General features: G+C 46.6%; 1 protein-coding gene across 16 annotated transcripts in view; it reads right to left on the reverse strand.

Annotated features, from left to right (window-relative positions):
• CELF2 (CUGBP Elav-like family member 2) overlaps positions 1 to 26,147 on the reverse strand; it is a 766,349-nt gene that overhangs the window by 73,533 nt on the left and 666,669 nt on the right. For all 16 annotated transcript variants that reach the window (XM_053572290.1, XM_053572279.1, XM_053572276.1 and 13 more), the window contains one exon: positions 6,162 to 6,210. In XM_053572290.1, coding sequence (XP_053428265.1) covers positions 6,162 to 6,210 — 49 coding nt within the window. The remainder of the gene's footprint in view (positions 1 to 6,161; positions 6,211 to 26,147) is intronic.

Raw genomic sequence — 26,147 nt, forward strand, 5'->3', positions numbered from 1 at the left:
GAAGCACTGAGCCTCTGGGCACCGGATGCCTGCAGGCTCTCTGAGGGGCTGCACTCCCCAGCCAGGGACGGGACGGGCATGGCCCAGGAGGCATGGCATTATTCCTGGGAAGGGCAGGGATGGAACTGAGAGGGGGAAGCTTCCAGACTCATCCTTCCCTCTCACCTCCGCAACTCCTACACCCAGCAAACTGTGCCTGGCATCTTTGGGAGAGTAAAAGCTCGGCTGCTCTTCTTCTTACCCTGAAGAATCTAGTTCTAATGCTTTTAAACAACAACAAAAAATTCCCACTTGGTCCTCGGTTTCACCGGTAAACCTATAATCATGGTATTTAGCTGGAACAATTTACAGGTTTTGAGCTTCAGGAGAGACGCCATAGCAAATTAAACATGCAACTCCTGAGGAAGCTCAAACATGATTCTTTCCTGAGATGAATAATAAGAAAATGGAAACCACCCATTAAGAAATCCTGACTTCCCAGCCATTGCTCAGAGTAAGCTTAGCAAGGCAACAGTAACTTTCACTTTTTATTTTATTATTATTTTTTTGAGACAGAGTCTCACTATGTCGCCCTGGGTAGAGTGCTGTGGCATCACAGCTCACAGCAACCTCAAACTCTTGGGCTTAAGCGATACTCTTGCCTTAGCCTCCCAAGTAGCAGGGACTACAGGTGCCCACCACAACACCCAGCTATTTTTGTTGTTGTTGTTGCAGTTTTCATTGTCTAGCCGGCCCAGGCTGGATTCAAACCCGCCAGCCCTGGTGCATGTGGCTAGTGCCATAATCACTGTGCTACGGGCACCAAGCCAACTCTCACTTTTTAAAGCAACTAGTATTGGCTAAGGAAAAAAAAAAAAAAGGAGACGGAGCCATGCACCTGCTATTCAGGATGCTCGCTTCCTCCTTGTTGTGTGCACACCTGGGTGGCACTGGGGAGGCTCAAGGAGTGGACACAGCAGCATTTCCCCAGCCAGGGCTGCTCTGCTTGCTTCAGGGGCAAAACGCAGGTGATCAAACATACCCAGCTTTCCTCTCGAGTTTTCTTGATTTTCCAGTGGAAATTTATTCATAAAATTTATTCCCAGGATTCCCATTCTAAGGATCCCTAACAGCTTTGTACATGTCCTAAATAAACATAGTTATCTTGAATGTACTTAACTTTTTCATCAATTTTTGATGACTTTCTTGGTGAGTTTTTCCTAAGTATTTATAGGCATAAAGTATCTCACTTATTTTTTCTTTCCTTTTCCTTTCTTCTTTCTTTTTAAAATAGAGACAGAATCTTGTTCTGTCTTCTAGGCTGGAGTACGGTAGGGCAATCACAGATCACTACAGCCCTGAGCTCAGGGGCTCAAAGCATCCTCTTATCTCAGCCTCTGAAGTAGCTAGGACTACAGGTACCACCACACCCCATTGATTTTTTTTTTTTTTTAGGAATGGGGTCTTGCTATGTTGGCCAGGCAGGTCTTAAGTGATCCTTTTGCCTCAGACTCCCAAAGTACTGGCCAGAGAGGTGTGAGACACCATGTCTGATTCTCACTTATTTTTTTAATCTGTAAGAATGCCAAGTACTTAAACAAACCTAGTATGTTTACAATCTATTGCTACTTTAGGGGCATTTAAAAAAGATAATTAAAAGGTAAGGTCCTTGCCCTGTAGAAGGAAAAGTAATTTCCTCTAAGACAGCCAATGAATCAGTAAATGTGGGGAAATACTTTACATTTATGGACCAACTGCTGCACAGATTGGGTCCCCTCCATTGATAATGACAATAGACATGAAATGGGTTTTTCTATGCTGGTGGTCATTCCAAGCTCTCCTTCCACGGTATAATAAGAAAGGGTTAATATTTTAAGTACAAGGGGTGACGTTTTTAAGTTAGGGGAATAGAAACTTCATTTTTGAGAAAGCCCTAATTGTAAGTTTGTGCTAACATCCGGGTGTACAATCTGTCAAAGTCACACCTGGATTTGGGGCTGCCTGAATTAATTAACAACTTTTCAATGTGTTAGTGCTAACATATGGCATTTAATTACTGCCTCCAAATCTGTGAGTCTCTCCACTTTGAATTTCAAAATTATTTCTTCATTTTCCAGTAAATCAGAAAGTGACTGGCTGGAAATACCCCGTGATTCCTATTTTTATGGTGGCTTCGCAGGCCTTTACCCTCCCCTGGTGATACTTAGTTATCTTGACTCCAGCTAGCTCTGAACTTGACATAGGGACACTGGAGGCCTTGAGAAAGAGAGACAGCAGCTTAAATGGCATTGCTGGATTTTCAGCAAACTGTGAGGTTGGAGGGTTAAGGCAGGACGGATCAATGCTCTGTCCGCAGAGTAAGAACAATCCTCCTCATAACAAGAAATGTAAGAGAAAACACTGGCTCCAGCCACCGTCACCCTTGCGTAGAACCACTGCAAACTCTGAGCCTCTCTGATCACTTGCTGCTAGACCAACTTCAGCAACTGTTTTTAATTTTCAGTCTTACATAACTGGTACCTTTTTCTGGATAGCAAGAGAAAATTAAAAGCTGGATGGTACATACAAAATTAAACAGGGTAACGATGTTTGGGCTACTTTATACTGGTACCAAAATCCACACCTCCTCAAATGCCCCCCCATCATTCAACTTTCTGCAATGGAGAAATAACAGACAAGCTGGGCTCTGCTGAAAGCCATGTATTTATTCCATGGCTCTTTTTAATAGCCTCAGCAGTTCACTGCTTAGGGATTTTTTTCTCTTGGACACCTGGCATAGCAGGAGCTTGTGGACAGAAAATACAGTACTACACATTTGCGTAGATATGCTAGAGGCTGCAGCTCAAACCAGGGCCGACTGAGAGGGCAGGGCATGGGAGCCTGGGGACTTAAGAAGTCTGTTCAGGAAAATCCCACAGTGCAGGGCTGATCGGAGAGCCATCTACCATTTCTGGGCTCGACACAGAGGCACAATTTGCCAGAATCTCTAGATGAAGAAGGCTTCCAAGGGTGATTGCTTTTCTGGAATTCATGTGTCCATCACTAATTAATCTGTGATTAGCAGCCTTTTCTTGCTCAGCAAATACAGAATTTCAGCAATCTGAACACACTGATAATGAAGACGGTAACTGTCTAACTGTGACGAGTCCTTTGTGCTATCCATAAATGTCAGTAAACTCAATAAAAGTGCAATTAGAGCTCGTTATACTTCTTTCACAACTATAGGAGCTATTTAGAGCATCCGAGTCACAGAAATCTTTGTGCTCTCGGAGCTTTTGAAACTCTGCTTACCTGTCAAAAATGCCATGTGAAATCAGAAAAGGCGTGCAGCTTTTATCACTTGTTTTAGAAAATTATACATTCTCCTGATTCCTCAATCAGGTTCAAAGAGAACCTTAAAACCTCTCTGCGTCTATGCAAGGGGAGGCTCCATTTGACCTGCTGTAAAGAGCCCTTTAAAAGTAGCTTGGGTCCATTTATACTTTTTGGCTTTTCTTACTGGAAATTTAGAAAATGAAATTTAATCTACAAAGCAAAGAGAGAACTGGGCCAAGCAGGGGTGTGGGGGTTTTCACTGTATATACAGATCTAAGCTTTGGTATGAAGCCCTAGCAAGGCCAGGCCTGCACCCACCCCTCAGAACTCTGAAATGGCTGTCTCAGGGAGCAGAATTACGCTGCTGACTTAGCATAACTTAGTATGCTGCGTATTTACTTTGTCCAGGTGTTACGCTAAGCTCTTTACTGTCCTGAGCTTACATAACCCTCAAACAACCTTACAAAAGGAGTTCAGACCACACTTTTGTAGCCCTTCTTACAGTCGAAGACACTGAGGCTGAGTGAGGTTCAATAACTTGCCCAAGGACACAACTAAAAAGTGCAGAGTCAGGGGTCAAATCTACACTTCTCAAGACAGTTCTTAACTGCTGGCCTATGCTGTTTCTTGAAAAATAGTTGACTGAGGTACTTTCTCATCCTAGTGATGATGGTGCCCAATCTGCTTGGCTTCAGAGATCACGCAAGATTGGGTGTGCCCATGACAATTTTATTGTGTTGCTGTGGTTCTAGACCCAGAGCAAACTCTATCCTCAGCATCCAGAGCAGACTCTGGACAGAAAGCAACGGGGCACTCTGAGTACTCCTGGCAGCTTCTATGGAAGGGGTTCTGAGTCAGAGGGCATTCCTGCACCGCAGCGCGCGCGCGCACACACAAACTCAATCCAACTGCTGGGGTATTTGGGGGTTGCCTGCTTTCATCTCTGTTTTCTAACTTGTCATGTTTTTATATCTATACAACCTTAGGTTCAGAAATGAGATGGAGCCTTTTCCGCAAACTTGAATTCCACGCTCCTTGCCCTGACATGCTTTAGAGAATTATGGGGCCACAGTGCATAGTTCTCATCAGGGAACACCTCTTGTGACCAGAAGCCCCAGGATGACCTGTCCCGACAGGATTCGCCCCGCAGGTACAAAATCATCTCTCCTCTCCCCCAAGGAGGGACCCAACAGACCACAAGCATGCACATCCTGAGCCAAAGTTCTCAAGCAATCAGCCTGGCCTTCCACACAGGCAGCACACTCAGCAAAGGGCCCCAAAGAGCCAGGTGACAATCTCTGCACGATGACAGCACTCAATGTTTTATAGACATGCTCTATAGTTACATAGACGGTTCACAAACATCTTATTTGAGTATTGGGGAGAAAAAGCCAATCTACGGGACAGAGTTACCATTAATCTCATTTTAAGAAAAAGAAAATTGAAGTCCAAAGCTGAATTGACCTCTAGATAGACTAAGCATAAATTTTATGAGGTCAGAGACGTGGCCTCCTGTAATCTTTTCTCTTTCTTCCTTTTCATATTCATTGCTGCAGCCCCAGCCCCTGGCAGGAGAGCAGTGACTTGGTCATTGTCCCACAATAAAGTAGCAGATTTTAGAGCTTTGACACTAAAGGCCACGTTTTGATAAAGCAATATAGACAAACGGGAATTAACCCCAAGAAAGGTATAAGCCTGAGGAGAAGACAGTGGTCAAAGTACCAAAAGTCTACTCCCAGAGAGAGCAAATCTTTTTAAAACTGTACATATTTATACAGAAATGGCATCTTGCTATGTCACCCAGGCTGGGCTTGAGCTGCCCTCCAGCTCATGAGGTGGTCACACCTCAGCCTCCGGAGTAGCCGGGACAACAGGTGCACACCGCTGTGCCAGGTGAGAGAGGGAAGCCCTGACAAACCAAGTGCTGGAAGTGCCAGGCTATCACTTGGACTTTTCTTCAAAACTTCCTAGTCTGTGGAGAAGCCAGAAAATGGAATGCACTACAATTAGCAAAAAAATACCTTGTGGAGAGATTTAGAGCCCAATCATAATTTACATTTGCAGATACAGAGATCTCTAAGTGCATGGCTTCTGCCCTGATTACTAATTAATGAGGTGCAAAACTGTCTGTTAGAAGGAAGCGGTGCTGATTATGTCAGTCTTGGGGGACAGAGAAGCTCTCTGGTCTAAGAAGGTAGATGATTCTTTTAACATACATTTCAGTAAATTAAAAGAACAAAACAGGGACAGAAGGCTTGTAGAAATGGAAGCAAAAACTTGATAGAGAGAAACGTGCCTATCAGCTCTCTCGTGTTTTCAAGAGGCAAATCCCAATTATTTCATGGACCTCATCAAATGCATATTTTCGCACCAAGTGTACGTTTATTTAATCAACAGGCTGAACTTGGAGTGAATTCTGATGCGAATGCATCAGCACAATTCAGAGAAGAGTGTAGTGAGATTCTCAAAGTCAAAGAGGAATAAATAGGCAAGAAAAAAAAAGGAGGGTGGGTGGGGGGAAAAAGAAGAAGAAAAACAAAGCAAGCCTAACTCTTGACAGGCACTTCCTTTCTGGCTTGTGTCCTGTCCCCATCAGGTACCCTCACGTTGGCCAGCTGGAGGAGACAAGAGCCACAGGGTCACCACAGGGACCATAACCAGAGGGACAGGGGAAACACTCACAGATCTTTACGCCAGAGATGAACAAGGCTGGAGAGAGACTTGCGGACACAGCAGAAGGCTCCCGGAGCAGTGCTCCCTGCCGCCCCCCAAAGCAAAAGCAGCTGGGCTGGCTCTTCCCTCCCCCACCTGACTTTGTAATTTAAAGAAGCAAACACGAGCAAAGGAGAGAGCTGGTCACCACCTACCGTTTGACTTTTCACTATCTGCAGGTTTCATCTGAATGGGATGATGCATCTAAAAACACAAAAGTGAGACAGTAAGGGCAGATTGAATAGCTGTAACAACAGTCTCAGAAATCTGAAGCAGTTTGAGTACTGATATTGTTTCAGGGGCACATAAATAATAATAGGACTTCTCCCAGGTAAAATCTGCTACAATAAAAAGCAAGCCTGTGCTTTATGTTCAGGAATCTAACCCTTTGAAGCCATGGGGCCCTGTAACCCAGTGTGTATTTGGAAGTTCGGGCTTGGGTGTTAGACAAGCTTGAAACCTGGTTCTGCCATTCAGTATAATGCTGCCCCTATGTGACAGGTCATTCTGGCTCTGCCGTTCATCACAGCTGTGTGATCCTGGGCAAGTGTCTTCACTTCCCTGAGCTTCAGTCTCCTCTCCTCACCTGCATGGTGAGGCAGTGAGGCTGTATGGGTTGTGAGGACTATAGGGGAATGCTGGGACCTCGTATACAGAACCTAAACTGTGCTGGACACAGTGGAGATGGTGCGATCACAGATGGACAGCAGACTGCCTCTGCTCCTCGCTGGCCATTCTATGGCCTAGCAGTTGGCTGACTCAGGTGCAGCGCATAGTTCTCATCAGATGCTAATAAAAGTACAGGAGCAGAGAGCCACTGCAGCATGGAAGGACAGATAGAGAGGCGGCTGCCCAGAGGAGGAGGACACGGAGCTCGCCATTATGCACCGTGTGCACACAGAGCGGGAGGAACCCGCAGCAGGATCCCACCTGGGGCGGACCTGGATGCCCTCTGGCTGTCACACGGTGCCCTCCACTCCACTGGCACCATCCACTGAGCTTGCCCCAAGCACAGAATGCTACCATTTCCAATTAAAATAAATCCCTCAAACTGCTTTCAAAGGTCCTCTTGCTTCATATTTCATCATACTCCAAGGAACACAGACGCCACAGGGTGGATGGAATCACTGGCTGTGCGGATGCTTTTATTATAATGGGCCCTGTTCTCTCTGAACCTTTAACTTCCCCAGTGGACTCCACCACGCACAATCCACAGCTCTGGGCTTTATCTCATTTAAATGAAAGGGGAACAGGATTTGGCTCTGGCACTGGCATGCTGAGAGATTACCACCCAGTAGCCAGGACCACGCACACCTAACGCCTGTCAGGGTCTTCAGGATGGAAGGGGATGAGGTGGGTGGGGATCATCGAGGTACCTGGGCTGCTTCGCGTCTCCTAAAGCCAAGAAAACAGGCCTTGGGACGTGGGGTCTCTCAGAATTCCACTCCATTACTTAATGGATTCAATTTGGGGAGGGGGAGACTAGAATGAGAATGTTTAGGGGTACATGACCATTTTTTTTTTCAGAAAAGAGTGAAATATATATCTTAAAAAGTTAACTTCTGTGCAAACCCCTGATTCGGGCTGAGGAATGTGACCTCCTTGCTTTAGTGAGAAAGACAGAAGGCCTATTTGGGGCCGACGCATAGAGGCTTCGTGTGAGCCGCCCTGCAGTGCCCAGCTCCATGCCCATCAACTGTGGTAGAAACAGGGACAGCGACAGCACATCAGGCTGTGGACTAAGGTTCACCGAGGAGCCATCCCCTCAGTGCTCACTGTGGTGGGGGCACACTGTTGCCAAGAGCCAGCGCAACAACCTGGCCAGTGCTTGGGGAGAGGCAGGACCAGGGTGTACTCGAGTCTAGGGGCCCTGAGTCCTGTTGGAGAGGAAAGCCAAGGCTCCCAGCAAGGGCAACATCTGGTTTGATCCTTGAACTTGCCAGGAGAGGATGAAGGGGAAGGCACGGGACACCCACAGGCGATCCCATACAAGGATGTGGGGAGTGAGAACACAGTTCCTTTTTGCAAAGAGTCCCAAATGGGAGTGGGGAAGGAGCCTCCAGATCTCAAGGGCCTAGAGAAGTGAGGAAAATGAAACTTGTCTAAAATTCCCATGGTCAGGTACAGAAGATTTAAGCAGCAAAGGCAGCAAGCCGGACATTTGTATTCTAAGAAAGTCATCTGCGGCTAGGGCACGGAGGGTGGCTTACAGAAGAGACAGCAATCTCCCTTCCTTCACTCCTGTGAGGACTCCTCTGTTCCACTCTCTTCTCTACAAAGTGTCCCCCTTGGGCCCTGAACATATGAGCCTTCGAGAAAGAGCTGTAGGCCTCACTGGCCGTGGGCGCCTGAGACAGCCCCTCAGGGGAAGGGCCTTCCTCCCAACTCCTGCAACCCTGTGTCTCCGCAGCTGTGTGGCTGGTGTCATGACTTGACTCTGTTTCCATGCAGCTGGTGAGAGAATTAGCTGTTCCTGACCTAAGACACCCAGAAGGCTCAGGAAGGCACCAGTTAGTAGTGATGGCACGGTCTCTGCGGATTTGGACTTGTTTTGGTCTTTCCCAGGCTCAGTGGGCAGAAAAGTCAACTTCGCAGATACGTGAATTGTCAGACCACAGTGAATGGGTGGTCACCCTACTCCAGGTATGTTCGGAAGCCAATTTAAATAACGTATGCAAAGCCCACGACCTTCTTGGAGAAAGGTGTTCAATCAGCACTGTATTAAGAACGGCTCATTATCACCAACAGTTCATTTGAGTTACAAATTTCTGATCACATACAGGATGTAAATGTCAAGAAAGGCAAAAAAGGGTTTGGAGTTATTGTTCTCACAAGGTCTCACTTTGCCTGTATCTCATGATTCTAAGAACTTCAGTAGATTTCTTTAGATGAGCAGGGAAGATCTTGTTTTGCGGGGGGTGGGGATGGGTATCCAGTTTAAATTTTCAAGTTATAAAAAGGGGAGTCTTTCCCATAACAGAAATGGTTTCAAAGATTTGGCCCAGACTGACTCTGGGACTACTGATTCATTCACTGTGTCTGCTCTTACCAGACACTATGTCTGATGCAGGAACAGAGAATGAGGAAGAGTTCTCATCATGACAGAGCGTGTACTGTACCCCTGGGGCAGAGACAGTGACCGTCTCCCACTGTGTGACACAGGGTGTGACACGGGGTGTGCTGAGCCTGGAAGTGTGCAGACGCAGAGACTGACACAGAGAGGGGAGGACACACCAGAGCAGCTGACGCAGATGAAGAGGATTTGAGCTCACTCTCGATGGAACCCTAACCTGGTGATAACTGGACGACGTGTGAAGGGCATTTCAGGGAAGAGGACAGCAGTATTTGAAGGCGCACGCTAAGAGAAAACAGGTTGCACTGTTTAGTAAAAGAATGATGACATGGCGACATTTTAACCAACAGAGGAAGCCACAGAAGCTATCAAAGACAGTTTGCTAAAAACACAAGATCTAAAGCGTAACAACACTTACAGTGAGGAATATACTTGGGGATGGCAGAATTTTAGGTAAGAAGGAAAAAATGCTGGTCTACCCAATCCTGAGTTAAAACTGCCCTAGGCACCAGGACTGGTCGCCAGAGGTCACACCCTTAGCACCTTTCTCAAGGACCAAGACAAAATCAGCAGCTTCTCCCTCTCGCTCCAACTGTGACCAGGGAACCTGGCCTGTCTGCTCCCAGGGTCAGATGTGGCTGAGGCTGGATCTCCATGCTGTACTCTGGCCATACTTGGAAGGCCCAGCTAATAGCAGCAGACCAGGAGAAGGCCCAAAGAACGAGCAAGTCACTATCCCAATCTGGGTAATGTCTAGTCAGGTGTAAGGAGATCTCCGGGTCAGGCTGAGGCCAGTTCCCAAGGGCTACCTGCTTCTTCTGCCTACGGCAAGTGAGCACATGAGCTTCAAGAGTTTTTGCAGGGAGTCTCCTAAGAAACACGAAAATGTTCACATACTAAATGGCCGGACTTCGCTGCTATGCAATATATCCATGTAACAAAATTACACCTGTACTCCATAGACTTATACAATTGAAAAAAACATTCAGTAGTCCATACTGTCATGATCTGTCCGTGCTTTTTGGTAAGTCTAGGAATTTATAAACACCAGCCCGTGACATTTATTTACAGGGTTTCATGATGGGACCCAGCACGGAGCCCACCGCTCGCATTCCATTCAGCTGTACTTGCATAAAACTTAGGAGACAGCAGGAGAGCTACGGTTGTCTCCACGCTAGGCTCTCTGCAGCCCGCCTGCACCAGAGACAGCAAGAGCCGGGGTTTGGGCAATATATCCTATGATATATTGGGAATAAATGTGGCAGTGTATTTCTTCAACTTTATGTTTCTACCAAGCAAGGCTTCTAAATCCATTTCTTTTAAGACTTTTTGACTATCAATACATTTGTAAAGTTTTCTTGCAGAACACTTCGCCTAAAGTTAACGCACTAAGGTACTGATTAACTTCTTGGTCTATGGCCCACAATTTGTTCAAAACGAAAATCTAACAAAAGGGGAAATTTTAAGAGTTCTGTCCCTTCCTCCTTCCATGGGGGAGCAGGAGACTAGAGATAAGCATGTTCCTTCCAAGGCCCGGGCTCAATCTCTGTGACGCCTGGGTGTCAGGCACCAGCATCACATGAATGTCCAGGGCGGACCACTCAGAGGGATGGTCTCTGTGGTGGGATCTGCTCAGGCTTTTAGCACAGTGGCACTTCTTGAGCACAGGCCCCTACCTCGGTGTCCTTTCTATCCCGAGGCTAAACTGTGCACCCACAGAGGCTGCAGCGTGGCTCAGATACAGGCACTAGCTGTCATCAGGCCTCCATCCTTGTCACACTAGTAGGAAGGAACACAAGTCCCCTTCATCCCACCCCTACTGAGAGAGCGGCACGTGGTCCTCTGTACACATGCAGGGACCAGGGACTGAGCCATCCACCCCTGGTCTTGAGAGTGGCTGACCTCTGACTGGATCTGAAGTTCCTTGCTCCTGAATGTGGTGATCTTTCCTGTGTCGCAGAAGAACCCAAGTGCGACTCATTAAAATGAAAACAAGGAACGACCCTGGAAAAGTCTGAGGGGCAGCTGCATGCAGAGAGTGCTGTGCACAGCTCTGGCAACAGCGACGTGATGAGGCTGGTCCCCGAGCATCAGGGCTCAGTAGCCATGCTCTCAGGGATCCCCCAGTAGACGGAGTCTAGTCTGATCTCTCCAGAGCTCGTGGCCGCAAGCCCTCGGATGCATAACACAGCCTAGAAGGGAAGATGGAGCCCCAGGGGAAGGGAAGGGCTGAGGGCAGGTGGCACGGCTGGTTCCCCCACACAGGAGAGCTCGTGTTGAAACCTGTTTAACCCCAACCATCACCAATTGATGAGTTAACCACCTTTCACATGAGATTCAATAAAACATGCCATTTTTAACCTGAAATGGGTTTTTACAGAGTCACTTTTACGCATCTCATTATTAAACCTATCCTGACCCCTGGAGAGAACAGACGTGTTAGCACATATTATAAGTTTCCTGTCCATAAAATATTTAAAAATAGAGAAAGAAGGGAGGGAAAGAAGTGAATTCACAGAAGAGATATACACCAAATGAGAAAACGCTGAGAGCATTCCAGCCAGCAAAGACCCACTGGTATGCCTCTTTCATTCCATGACAATGCAAAAATAATCCACGGAGAATATTTCCTATCTTGCTTGATAATCACTATGAAATATCTGTATTTTCTCAAAAAATATTATGAGTGGGTAAAAATGTTTCAAAAGAGTTGCCACCAACTTGAGGCACACCAGCCCCCCAAATGAAAGCCTCTGTGTATTGTCATGGGATCCCCATTACATAGGAGGTACCCCTGAAGCCAGGCAGGGGTGCCTATGTCCCTTGGTGAGTGACTCTGTCATCTCAGTCACTGTTACATTATGCTCTGTGTAATGGAGACCGGGAGAAAACAAAGGTAGCTTCAGGAGCATGGATTTTGTCATGTCCATCAGCACTGAACAAGGACCTTCAAATTTTGTTATTTTATGTTAACGGTATGGTAAACCTGCTAAGGTTTCTTGAAAAGCATGACACCCCTGTAGAAACACAGATGACAAAAATAATTTGTCTAGTCAGTCAAATCCAGCTTTTATCCCAGGAACAAAGCCATGTTTGGTGAAATGGAGACATGAGGCCACGTCTGTACCAACCGAGCCCATCTTCCGTTCACTGTCAGTGTTCCGAGCACTGTTACAGGCCCTTTATCCATGTTATTGAGAACCATTTTAATTCTGACAAGAGCCTATGAGATCAGTACTTCAGAGGAAGCCATGGAGAGAGCAGTTAAATGACTTGGCCAAGTCACACGGGATGTGGTGGAGGCAGAATTCAAAGGCAGGTCTGCCAGGGGCTGGGGCACAGCCCAGAGCCTACGGTCTGGACTCCATCTGCCTCTAGCACATACCGCACAAGGGCGCTGTGAGCAAGTCTGGGGTTTCTAGGGGCCCAGAAAATGACCTTAACTTTCCTCTTCTACACCACACACACAGACTGCATCCGTCTGCAGGCTTCCCTCCCATGTCCTGCTGTGTGTGGCCTGCAGATGTCCATGCAGGTATGTGCATAGATTTGCATACACACATACCATTATTTTATAAGTGGTTCAAGAACAAAATTATTGTTTGGGTTTTCTTCATGAAAAAGGCAGGAAAAAAAGTTTAAAAGAATGAATGAAAGAAAAAACCGATCCTGGCTTTATAGTCATGCCAGCAAAGTACAGCCCCCGACAACGTGACTCTGGAGGAACCATCCACGGGCTCTCCTCCAGAGGTTCAAGACCCACACAACGGAAGCAGAACTGTTTTATACCCACACTGAGGAGGAGCAAACTTACGGCAAGCAAGATCAGCTACCCATTATTCTGTGAGAGGAAAGGAATGGTTTAGCTTCATGGACATTAAATGATTCCACATTTTGTGGTTTATTCACAAATGAAGAAGGCAAATGGTATGTTAGGATTTACAAAATGAACCACAGTGCGGACCCCTGAGGGCTGGTAAGTCACTGACCCCAGCGGAAGGCCGTGGTAGCTGGCTCTCTGCTAACCGCCTGTGTTAGACAAGGTCTGTTCATGTGAACACTGCCTTGGAAATTCTGGGGCAAAGGTGACCTTCTGAAGGTGCTCAGAAGGTAGCTCATGGGATTCAGCTGAGCTTGGACCACACGCCATTCCAAGTTGCTTTTCCATGCAGCAACATTAAGTGTGGTTAACACATTAGGTACAGAGGACTTTCAGTCAATACTGGCTGACATATTCTTATAAAAGGGATCTAAACCAAGACGGGGGGGGGGGGGTATCTGAATGGTAACAACGAAGAAACGTAAACTACTCTTCTCTCGTATCATCCTTGCAATAGGGGAAAAAGCCATAGTGGAAATAAATTAGGATTTCTCCTTAATTGCCACTGACATGGGAAAAGTGTCCAAGACACTGCACAGTAATGTTCAATAAAGTTATCACCATCACCATCATCTTACATAGACAAGAGGTTCTCTGAGGGGGAAAGAGAAAGGGTCTCGTCCACAGGAGAACAGATTGGAAAGAAAGGCCTTTCTTGCTTACCAGGGATTTGGACAACTATTACCGCTCAACTCCAAGCTATTATCATATATGCTAATAACCTCACGACCGAGGAAAACCTGTAGGACTCAGAATTATAAATCTGCTTTTGGCTTATGAGGCTCCAAGGCAGCCCCTTTTAGCTAAATGACACCTCCTATTTACATTGCTGTTAAAGACATGTGGTACACGAGAGGGGAAAAACAAGCAACGGAACCATTTAGTCCTGGCAAAAAATAAAATAAAATATTGTAAGGAAACTAGATTCCTCTGGGTGGAATTCTATGAGGGAATTTGGCGTCTGTTATGGTGATTAAGTCATCATTTCTGACAGATTACTCTAATCGGCTGTCAAATAGCATTCCACAACCCCATCTGTAACTTGGCATCCCAGCTACCCAGCCTCTGTTACCTTCTGCATATAAAACACACACCCAACACGAGGAGGTACTGCCTGGCATTTATTAGACTCATTAGCTAAGATGAGGCTCTGTGTTTTCACGCTAAATAATAACACAAGCTTCCATTTTGCCTTATTTAATCTTAAAATTAGAAGAAAAATGAATAGGCTTAAAATAGGAGGCACAGACCATGAATGAAAAATAAATGTAATGACCAAAGTGTGAGCATAATGCGTTCAAAAGCACTGCTATTCAAAAAGAATGGCAGTCTTTTCTTAGTTCAATTTTCCTTAGAGATATTATATTTGTTATGGAGGTAAATAAATCTATGCCACTTTTTAACCTTCAGCCAGGTGTGGTACCTAATTAGCTACTACTTCAGCAGAAAGTATCACTGTGTTTGGCAGTATCATTGTGAAGAGAGAACAGATTTCTGTGATCATGTTTCAGTGCCTCCCTTTAATGTTACTGCACCTTTGTGATGTCATAAACAACGGGACCCAGTCAGTTAAGCTCCCAAATAAAAGCTGAGCAGAACGAGTTAATTAAATTGTACCTAGGTCTGCCTAGAACCTTCTGTTTAGATCTATCTGCTTTAATAATAAGAAAACTAAAGGGTATAAAACAATTCTGAAAATGGAGGTCAGCGGAAAGATTCAATGTTAAAAAAGGCCTTGTGAGGTTACAGTGCTGCTGAGGCCATGCGACAGCAGCTACCATACAGCATGAGGCCACGTGAATTGTGTGTGATAGTGGGCAGATCACAACCACTACTGATTAACAGGCTAAAATGAAGAGAAAGGTAATAATCTGCCCCAATCGCTGAGCGGGAAATACACCGATATCCTCTCTAACCATGATTTCTTTCTGATTTGTGGACAGTCTTCCACCGTCAATGGTGGAGCTCCCACACTCAATCTTCCAGATGTTACCCAGATGCTAAATTAGACATGCTGTCTAATGGGGCAATGAAACACCATACACGCAGAATGGGAACGCCCGACCTGGCCACTGAGGAGTGGTTTAACGACCTGACAGTCGTTTACATTTCCAATACTAGATTCTACATGCCAACCAACTTAGTATCATCTTGTATTTTAAGAGAAATGAGTCTGGTTTAACAGTAAATTACTCTCTTGACATTCGTCTCTGCCCACAGTGACGCCTCCGGCCTCCGTTCTCCTGCAGCGCCCGGCTCCTTCCCCAGGGCCAGCCGTCTCCAGCTGTTCACAGCTTCTTGCTTCTCGGCATCCAGTGCACTGGGATGGGTGACGTCCAGCGTGTAGGGAGACGCCGACCTTGCAGCCCCCTCGCTACCCTTCATTCTGAGTGGAGATTCCCGTTTTATCCGACTGGCCCATCTGCCTGGGTCCGCGGGGCAGGGTTGTGAGCACCAGCCCCCAACCGGGACTGTCTTCTTACCTGGTTCTCCCCAGCTTCCTTTCAGGGCTCCACCCTGTTTCTGACAACCTTTTACATTATTTCCAGAATTATCTTAAGTCTCTTTCAGCCACAACCCAGCCTCACCCCCACAAGAAATACCCTTTGGACAGTGAACCCTGCCCAGATTGGACTTGAATTTGGGCCCTGGAAACCCAAGATGCTGGACGGAGATGGCTGCTTACAGAGTCACCTCTGGAGGGAGTGCACCTCCTCCGTTTCCCAGACCTCCTACACAACACTCTGGCTCACCCTAAGTTTGCTTGGTTTTCTTCCCTTTGGAATTCTCTGTTCAGGTTTCTCTACTTAATTTCCTTTCCTTGTCATATTCCTTTGCATCTCCACTGCTGCTGCCCTGGTGAGGTCTCACTCCCGCTTGCCTGGGTTCCTGCACAGCAGCCTCCTTGCCAGTTCAGTCACTGCCTCCCAGACCATCATCTGCACCCTTGTCTCTTTAATCTGCCTCAAACTCCAGGTCCAGGAATTTCCTTCCTCTGCTCAAAAACGTCCAATTATCCCAGCTCCTTGGCCTGTATTTCAGGGAATCCTGGCTTTGACAGGGGAGTTCCAGGCTTACTCCCTGCTTACTTTTAATTGCTATATCACATTTTCTCGTCTGGTGAAACTGGACAACTCCTGAGACACACACACACACACACACACACACACACACACACACACACACACACACACACACACACACACACACACACACACACACACACACACACACACACACACACACACACACACACAGCATTTCCTTTGCCAGTGGAACTGTCCAGTTTGTTCTATGCTAATATGAACACCTCAAGTTAGGTTGAATCAAGTGAAATTACCATTTTTATAGATCTAAAAATGGTTTAAGAATCACAGTTTCATAGGGTTGAACCTCACACCGCATAGCAATGGAACTCCATTATCTTCTCTTTCGTGACGCATAAAAGGTTTGGAAAGTTCAATTTCTGCAGGCTCTTTCCCTTCGAAGGTTTGGACAGCTTTCCAGTAGTCCATCTGCAATACTTACTAGTTTTGATTTGAGTTAAACTAAACACTGACTCGATGACTTAAAACAATACTATACTCTCTTAACTAACCAGGACCTGATGAGCAAGGCCCCTTCACCCCCTCCAAGCAGCTTCACCGCTGTTAGTCTTACTGATGCTTTATCCTGTCATCTCTAGTCTCCTTTCACCTCCAAGGCAATCGAAAGCCAACACAAAAATACCCCTCTAACAAATCTTTAAAATCTCCACTTCAAAACTGACTTGGAAAATGTAAGCCAACTGCCTTTCATCTTGAACCTTCTGGCAGGATACAGGCGCTTCATCGAATCAAAAAAAAAGCACCAACGAATTCCGTATTCTAATATGATCCTTCCAGGGCTTAGTGTGTGAGTCCTGAGTTGTTTGAGCTGCTTTGCCAACCACGTTTATTAATTAGTGTCTAACACTTCCACCTCTCTGCAAGTTGCAACCTCTCATAAAAAATGCATGATTTGATTGGTTTAGGAATGACAACTTCATTTATAGCAGACAAATAAATATCATACTTCACTCACCATTCTTTTTCCATTTATTTATTTAACTAACTCCACGGCCTTTGGGATTTGTACTAAATGAATGAGTGTAGATAACTGGGGTAATTTTCCTCTCTTAATCATGCTTAAGCAAAAATGATTAATTCTCTTTTTTTAAACAAATGAGGCTGGCAAAAAAAAAAAAATCCCTCCTAAAAATAAACGGCAAGTTTTGAAAAATGCCTTAAGGGCTATTTCATATTACCCGTGTTTAAAATGCAAATCCATTAAACATCTGAGCAAGACATCAGATATTATTTTCGGCAGATATATTTATCCATTTCATCTCCAGGAGTATTAACTATGGTTGATATTTCACCAAAGATCTCTCCTCCAGTGCTGCTAACTCTTTATGAGTTTTGAGTTTAATTCCAGGCTCACTTTAATTTTTATCTTCTACCCTAATATGTGAGATTGTTTACCAACTTTAGAAATTACTTCTTGGCAAGGCCTAGAGAAATTATTAAGACGGTTCGATTGTTCTACAAATACCGTTATCCTGAAGTCTTCTAAAGATCAAATTCAAGGCCTTCAAATACTTGGTGCGTAACCAAAATTTAAACTGCAAATACCTTTGTCTTTGCAGACAAAGAACCCGCGAGACAACACTAGGCAGGACAGTCTATATTAAGGAATAAACCAAGAAACCTTTACTGACAGCGCTTGATCCGCAATGGCAAACCTACTTCAATCATTTCTTATGGCTCTAGATATTCAGCACTCAACGGGAATTTGAGAAGCTTGGGTTGCTTACAGTTGTTCTGTGGTACAAAGAAGATCACAGTTAGAATCATAAGGTCTGGGTTTGAGTCTCTGCTTTGCCAATTGTGAGTACTTCAGAGTCAAATCACTTGACCCCTTTAAGCCTTGGTAAACTCAGGTTTGAAGCAAGGATCGTATCGGATAGTATACATGAAAAGGCACAGGGAACTATTAAGTACGGCACAGTGATCTCTTCTTCATTCGCGTAAGGATTTTAATTACAGTGAGAGATGGTTTGTGCCTCTGTACGCGTTCCTGTCTGTTCCTGTCTCACCCCGAGCTTCCAGTTTGCAGAGCAGGGTCCACCAAAAGGGCTGTCACGGGGAACGCAAGGTTTGAGGCCCACTTCCTGCTCCTCGCCCCCACCCCCACCAGTTTAAGAATTCTTGAATTTTTATGTTGAGAGTGTGTCTATGAATAAAAGCTATCCTCGAGAGTCATTAATATGACAAACATTTGTTGAGTGCCACCTCTGGCATGAGACACCCAGCTGGGCTCTGAGAATGCTCCTTCTCCTCAGGGAAGCTGGGCTGCAGCATGGGAGTGGGGAAAGGGAGTATAGCAGGTGGCAGTATAAATTTTAAGCTCATGTGGCACAGGGACTGTGAGACAACATGTGTGGTGTCACAGGGCTGGATACAGCGTGAACAAGAATGTCCTAGAGGCTGAAGGAAAAGGAAGGGGCCTGGTTGGAGTCTGAGTCTCACCCTTTACACTCGGCAGCCACAAGACACGACGTCCACACTCCCGTGATGTGCCGAGGGTATGGCTCAAGTATGCCCATCTTCTCTCACTCGAGAAAGCATTTGGAAGACTAACAAACATAGTTATTACACGGCTGACCTGGAAAATCCCTTAATCCCTCTGTGCTTTTATTAGCTGTGATGACAACTGATAAGCCCCAACTGATAAGAAAGGAGGCCTTCTAGCGATACCACTAAGACAGAACACGGGATTTCCTCGTTGACTGGCCCTGGGGGGGAGTGGTGGGGGTAGAAAGGCGCCGTCTGGGAAGGAGAGAGGGTGACTGGCTCTGGCTTTCTCAGTTGGCAAGTCCATCACCTGGACAGGTAACAGGACAGGGCTGGGTCGGTGGTAGTAAAGTAATGCCTTCAGCACTAGAATTTCCCGTGGACTGCCTGAATGGATCTGTTCAATAACAGATATTGGATGTCTGGGTTTGGGGGAGTAGCAGAAAAGTCTGATTTCAAGGTAAGTATTTGGCAGTCAACGGCCTGTAGAGGTAGTGGAAGCTCTGAGAACAAGTGACAGGGACCTCAGGAAACCACACAGTTGAGAGAAGAGAGGGAAAAAACAATCCAGGGCACAGCAACTCTTAAGAGGCTCTATGTGAACGCATGCTCTGCTTGCAATCCCTATACAAATACCAAAATTCTTTTATACTGAAAGTGTCCTTGAACTCTCCTCCTGGAGTGAGGAGAGCACGGAGGCGGGCATCGCGTAGCTTGTCTTTCTGTGTTCTCCGCGCTCTGCCCTGCTCCAGCACAGCTCCAGGTTCAGAGCTGCAGCCCCGTCCAGCCTTCCCTCTCAAAACCCAATACCTGGCCAGCGGGTGTATTTATCCTTTCATTATTTAGAGTTTTACTAAGTTAATTTTCTTTCCCATTAACGCTTTTTAAATTTACCACTGGAAATATTTAATATCCATGTCATAACAAAACTTGAAGAACTTATTACGTCATGTTTAGAGAACAGAGTCAAAATAAAATGCCTATGAACACATCCAAAGAGTCCTACACCATCTATCCAAGCAAATGCTGTCTGTCATGAGAGACAGAAGGCCGTGGATATCGAAGACTTGGGGGCGCTATAATATTTGGGAACTGTGCCCTGTTTAGGTGACTTTGACAGATGGGCCTCAAACGAGAGTCCTGACATGGACACCGTGCGTTCTGCCATCTTCCCTTTCTCATCCATGGATGTGAATGGCCATCACCTCTGAAGCCAATTGCATACAAATAAAACATGAGTACGTCCTTAAAATCAGTACAGTGCATGTCGGCTTAGCTGACCTCATTAAGGCACATCTCACGAGGAGCTCTCAAAGACGGGCACTACGACTGGAATAGCCGCAGCACTGCTCCTGGCCTCTTTTCTAGGAAATAAAGATTCTAGGGCTAGACATTTGTGCTGAGAGTGCAGAGCTCATTTTCACTGACAGGCTGATGGTGACCACTTGATCCTGTGTCTGGGTGAGTTACTTCTGATTTGTTTTGCCCCAAGACCGAGGGTGAAGGAGACTCAGAGGCAGAATCCTCACTGATGAGAAAACAATGAGGCTTACGAATCTCCAAAAATTTATCATGACAAAGCAGCTGGTTTTTAGCCTCACATCTATTAATTTAGCTCTAATCAGATACTGAAATACAGAAATGGGTGGAGGAATGTGAAAAAGAAATGTATCAACTGCATACAAACTTTCCTCCAAGGTCAGTCATTTGGTTGCAAGCAAAACAAACAGCACATGTTTCTGTGAGATCCCCAGGAAGCCTGGCTGTCTCCATCTTCCACTCCACCTCCTCCCTCCAGACGCCCGTTCTGGGCAGGTCTGACCCTGCAAACTGGTGTCAAACCCTGTGTGTGTCTGAGTTGGGGCTCTCGCTTCTCCTGTGCCGCTCTGCTTTCTTTCCCACGTGAGTTCGCTCTTCACTTTCTGCTTATTTGGTCAACTAACCGTAGTTCACACCCTGGTGCTGGTCTGATGGGCACAGCTTTGATTTAGGTGAATGCTGGCTGTGAATAAGTCTTAGTTTTATGTGGCAATAAGCATTTTGTGCTGATAGAGTCCTACCCACGATGTCTAAGTGCTGAGGAATAACCCCAAATGTGAAAAACTTCTCCTGATCCACAAGAAGAAAGAATGGAAAACAAGAACTCACTCAAGGGCAAATCTCACACTGCTCAGGACACACGACATTCCTTTCAAGCCTCCCACATTGCAACAACAGACAGCGTCCCTTATTATGCAGTAATACATTCTACCGTGCCATTCACGTGGTAGTTACATTTTCTTTGTCAGCAGAAGTCTCTCAAGCTGTGGATATCAAGAGTAAATGCTTTACTTTCCTGGGAAGAAATTCACAGTCCCTGAAGGATGAAACAGCAGGGACTCCACACTCTTATGGTTTCTGCAAGGTGGAAAGGAGCTGGAGTGTCACAGACTAACTCTTTGAGGAGAAAACGGCTCCTCGCACCTTGGAACGAGCTTATACTGACTGGTGAGACTGCTTAACACAGCGCCATTTCTACTCGTCCCGCCTCATTCTATGCTAAGGCCCATTCAGAGATTCCCTAGCAGGTTGACTATGGCTGGGGGTGGTGGGCAGGAATCCAGGTGCCCATTCAAGATGGCCGAAACCACAGGACATCCTCTTGTCCACGTTTCCCTCCTGACCTCCTGTCCTGTGTGGTCAGGTTGCCCCACCTTCAGAATGTCTCCAAAGCATCAAGGGAGGAGCCCGAGCCCACGCGGAGAGGGACGCCCCGGGCGGTGGCGTCGGTGAGGCCTGGCTCCGTGCAGCGCAGCTCACACTCCACTCTGCCCGTGTAGCAACTAGGAGTTAGTTTTTCTCAATGTTTAAAAAATTTTTTAATTTTTCTTCTTTCCTGTGTACAATGTGACATTTTGACATACACGCATTGTGAAGTTATCAAAATCAAGCTCAGTAACATTGGCATCACCTCACACAGCTATTCCTATGATGTGAGAACGGGGGAGGGGGGCTGAGAGTCTTCATATCCAACACGTTCAGATGGCATCACAGCCACCGGGCTGCCTATACGCCGCGCGTAGCAAGACCATGCTGAGCTCCTGGAGGACAAGCAGTGGGTGCGAGTGTGTCCCCATGCATCCAGACCACTAATCCTCTTAACAGTGGTTCTCAAAGTCACTCAAACCATTTGGAACCATTTGGGGAGTTTTAAAAATGCTGCTGCCAAGTTCTCATCCCAAGAGATTCTTAACTGCCTGTGGGGTGGCCGAGCATATGTAGTTTTAAAAGCTCTCCAAGTGATTCTGCTGTGCAAAGTTGTAAATCACTGCCCTGGTTTTAGAAACAAATAGTCTTACGCATCAAGGACCACTACATCAATTCTTTATAGATTAATTCACCTCAGATGTCATTCTGGGTCTTTCTCAGAGAATGAAAATGAGGAGACACCAAGTTCCACGGCCTCATGTGATAGAATGTAAGGGACTGGTAATTTGGGCTCTGAATTTCTGATTCATTCTTTTTGTGTGTGTGTGTGTGTGTGGTTTTGTTTTTTCTGGCCGGGGCTGGGTTTGAACCCGCCACCTCTGGCATATGGGACCGGCGCCCTACTCCTTTAGCCACAGGTGCCACCCGAATTTCTGATTCTTTACAGTGACATGTTTGGCATAATCTTGTGGAGAAAGCCCGGTTTCCCAAAAAAGAGCAATGGGCTCATGGTTAGGAGGGGTGAATGATCTTTGTTCCACCTCCACCACTAACTAACGTGTGACGTCCAGCACACACCACCTGCCACCTGACCTTTCTGGACTTCAGTCCCCAGGTGTCCAGTGAGGAGCTTAGACACCACGACCCCCTACAGTCTCATCTATGGTTTGGTTTGACTGCCTTCCCCCTTTCTTCTCTGTTGATCCACCTAACATTCAAACAAATAACTGGAATTAGCTACAGGGTTTCCTGGGCCCCTGATTCTTCATTTTCCTTACTGATGATATTTAGTACTCACCTAAGCTGACAAGTAGGTAAAGTGCTCAGCTCCACAGATTCAGATCGCCCTGTGACCTGCAGTCACTCTACTGAGCTTCCTAGAGTACAGATGAGGACAGGTCCAGGGAACCCATCCTCTGCTCTCACTCAGTTACTCCTGTCCCTGTGGACAGTGCTGCACAAAATGTCAGCCTAGAAATTGCTGAGAAATTCCTGGTCCAGACCCAGATCAGTAGCCACCAACAGTGACTCTCCAAACTAAGAGGCAGAGATGGCCTGAGCCTTCAAAATGCGTTTATCACTTACGCTGACACATGAACAGAAACCATAGCGGGACAGCTACAGAGAACTTGCCCGACATCCTAGTTAGGGCTTCAGCCTTCACTCTCAACTGGCCCCTGACGAAGAGGGGGACGGGCTGGTGGCACAGCGGAGAGCAGGAGGCTGGCCCGGGAGAGGGACAGCAAACACTCTGTGTACAGCACCTGCTGACGGAGGTGATGCAGTCACTGCCTGATGGGGCTAGTGGGTGGACGCTGCCCATCCAGCCCCACCACTGCAGTGTCTGTCTATAGTTCTCCTTGGCAGCCGTTTGTGGTAAAGAGTCTGGTTCCTGCTTGATCGCTAATTACCCATCAGTGAAGTAAGAGGGCAGAACTGCTTCCAAAGGTGTTTTCAGGGCAGCAGGGTACGGTGATGGCAGGTGCCTGGTTGTTTCCCAAGGTCAGCTCTGTGCTGTTGCAGGTAACAGCATTTGTGCTTACCCTCCTGAGTGGGCTCAGTGCCCCACCCACCCTCCCGCTCGGAGCAGGGGAGCAGAGATGGGGGCAGCTGGATGGAGACGTGGCATTAGGATGCACACGGCGGATGGGACCAAAAGCCTGTGGCTGCAGATAAAGAAATGTGCCCTAATAACGTGAATGCCAATGAGGGATGTTAGTAAAGCTACACTCCTCCAAAGAGGGACACTGCATTTATAATCATTTTTGCAAAGCAGTTCCTCTTCGAGTAATGCCTGTCTTTGATCTACAGCTCTGTGTTCATAGCCTCACACCAAGTTTCGAGCAAACACCTTGTCTTGCTCACTCAACGTCTTTCTCAACTTGTGCCTGTGAGGCAGAGCTATGTCACGTCTCAGGCAGAGTGGCAGCCATGTGCCCAGGGCTCCTGCTGTGGCAGCATTGACTCCTGGGTATGCACATGTGCGCGCACCTGTGTGCTGTCTGCCCAGCTGACGCCCAGGCTGCAGCGCCACCCCTGGCTGCTTCACTCTGCAGCACAGCCCTGCTGTTCTCCACCCATGGTGAGTGGCTGGAGTGGGAGGGGCTGAGGATCTGGATTTATTCTGTGACATCTACAAAGGGAACACACAGGGTTCTCTGAGACCCTACACCTGCTGACTGGAGCTGGGGCTAGGCACCCAGAGAACAGCAGAGCAGCTCCTGGGCTTCTGAGTCCAGACATGGTGGGTTGAACCTGATCGCCTATACTCACAGCTATCAGGTGTGTAATGCCAGACAAGTTACTTGTTGTGAGTTCTAGCAGAGCTCCATGTGGGGCAGTTAATAAAGAGAAGTTACCTTTGCAATGACCATTTTTATGGCCGAAACTCCCTGGAATGAGGCGAACGCTCTGCCTATGTCCACCCCACAGGGCCAGCTGCCCTGGGAGTCGCAGTCCGTGTGACTTCTAGCTCTAGTTCCTTCACTGTTTTGCTCAGGGAGGTCAGAGAAGTTAATTTAATCTCTCCCATCTGTGTCTTCAGTGTAACAGGCATAACAAGGTGAAGGCCACCAACACAAAAATCACCTAAAATGTTTTTAGAAGGGATAACAAACAACCTTCTAAAGCTATTTGCAAACACAGACAACTTGCTTATCTATGTTAACTGGGGACAGGAATTAGATAGATAAAAGAAATTCACCAATAATCCTGAAACCTCATCACACTAATCACCCTTTCTTGTCAAACAAAGACTGTAAACAAGGAATTAACTGACTTGTGAGAATCCACCCCCTTTCTTTTGCTTCCCGTTTCCTGGTGGAAACCTCATGGGTGCTAAGTCCCCAGAGGAGAGGGGGAAGCAGGTGCCCAGACCATCTCAGCATGGATGGCCCAACCAGCAGTCAGGAGCCAGGGGTGTCCAACCTTGTCTTCTTCTCTGCCACACGTGGGAAGAATTGTCTTGGGTTACACTTTACACGAATACTAAGGAAAATTGGTGACCCAAAAGAAAAGGTCCATGCATAATTTTTGTGATATCTAGCACCACAGATAGGCAAAAAAGTCCTCACATAATCTGCCCATGGGCCACAGCAGGTTGGATACACCCAGAAGTACTCTAAAATCACTAGCCAATACCGGAAGCAAGTCGAGTGTCACGTATGTAGTTTTATTTTCTTTTTCATTGACCAGGATATGACTGCAGACAATGCACGACAGCTGAGGACAGCTGTGCAGGATTGTAAAGCATCGTTTTTGTCCAACCACTGCATTTTGCAGATAAAGAAAGGACTTTCAAGGGTTTCTATGTGCTGGAGGAGGAAGAGATGGCACCACGGGTGTGTGTGTTGAGTGCTGAAGGGAAGTAATGACCGTCTGCAACAATAAGGAGCGCAGAAAGGGAACGCTTGTCACGGTGCCCTTCTGCCATCTCCCACGCGCACGGTGGACTGTTTATCCTTTCATCTTGGGGGTTGTGGGTAGTGAGGGCTGTGATGATATGGTCCTGAAATACTGCTCTGTTATCAAAACAAAATTTAATAGCTTATGCCATAATATTAAGAGGACTTCCTGAGCACCTGTGTCCTCCGACAGTCTGTGGCTAAAACAAGCAGAGGGACGTGAGACTCCTTGCACCGGCTTCTCCCCCTGACAGCCACAGCTCTTCCCCTACACTCGCCAGACCAGGCCTGGCTGAGATGGGTGGTCCCCACGATCCCTTTGATCCTGGCCTTGGTTCCCCCTGGCTCAGCCACTCTCTCTTTCTTGGTGGGTGGGGAAGACCTTGGTGCTTCCAGGAGAACTCTCTTTTACATGCACCGGTGTTGTATACTTTCTCGAGGTTACAAACTGGCCAGCCCACGTCACCTACACCTCATCTCCTGAGCTGTGCCCACCTCACCTGTGAAAGGTTCAACTTCTGTCCCAGCATGATGTAATACATCCAGTGACGAGTTCTCACACAAATGCCACACTGACAACAGAAGCCGGACCTGTAACTAACCTTTTCCCAAATGCTTTACCCTTCCAACTATCATAACTTCTGCAATTCCTTCCAGACAACTTAATCAAATTCATGGATTCTCTCCTCAAATCTTCTTTTAAATCTTATAAATCTCTTAGGAACTGAGGCCCATATATGTGAGCTTAATATCCCAATGTAGTTTTGTACTATCGCAGAGAAATGATTTTCTCAGAACTCTGTCACTATCCCCGGAATAACGACACAGGGAAATTTAGCAGATCTGGCCAGGCACCAGGTTTTTACACACACTCCCTCATAAGCCCCCCCAAAAGTCCTATTAATCAGGTCTGTGGTTGTCCTATTAATTAGGTATGTAGTCGTTGTTTGCAAAACAAAACGGTAATGCCTTCTGCTGCGTTCTAGAGCCAGGAAACGGTGCAG

This window comes from Nycticebus coucang, chromosome 20 (assembly GCF_027406575.1).
Source record: "Nycticebus coucang isolate mNycCou1 chromosome 20, mNycCou1.pri, whole genome shotgun sequence".
In the NCBI taxonomy this organism is placed as follows: Eukaryota; Metazoa; Chordata; class Mammalia; order Primates; family Lorisidae; genus Nycticebus; species Nycticebus coucang.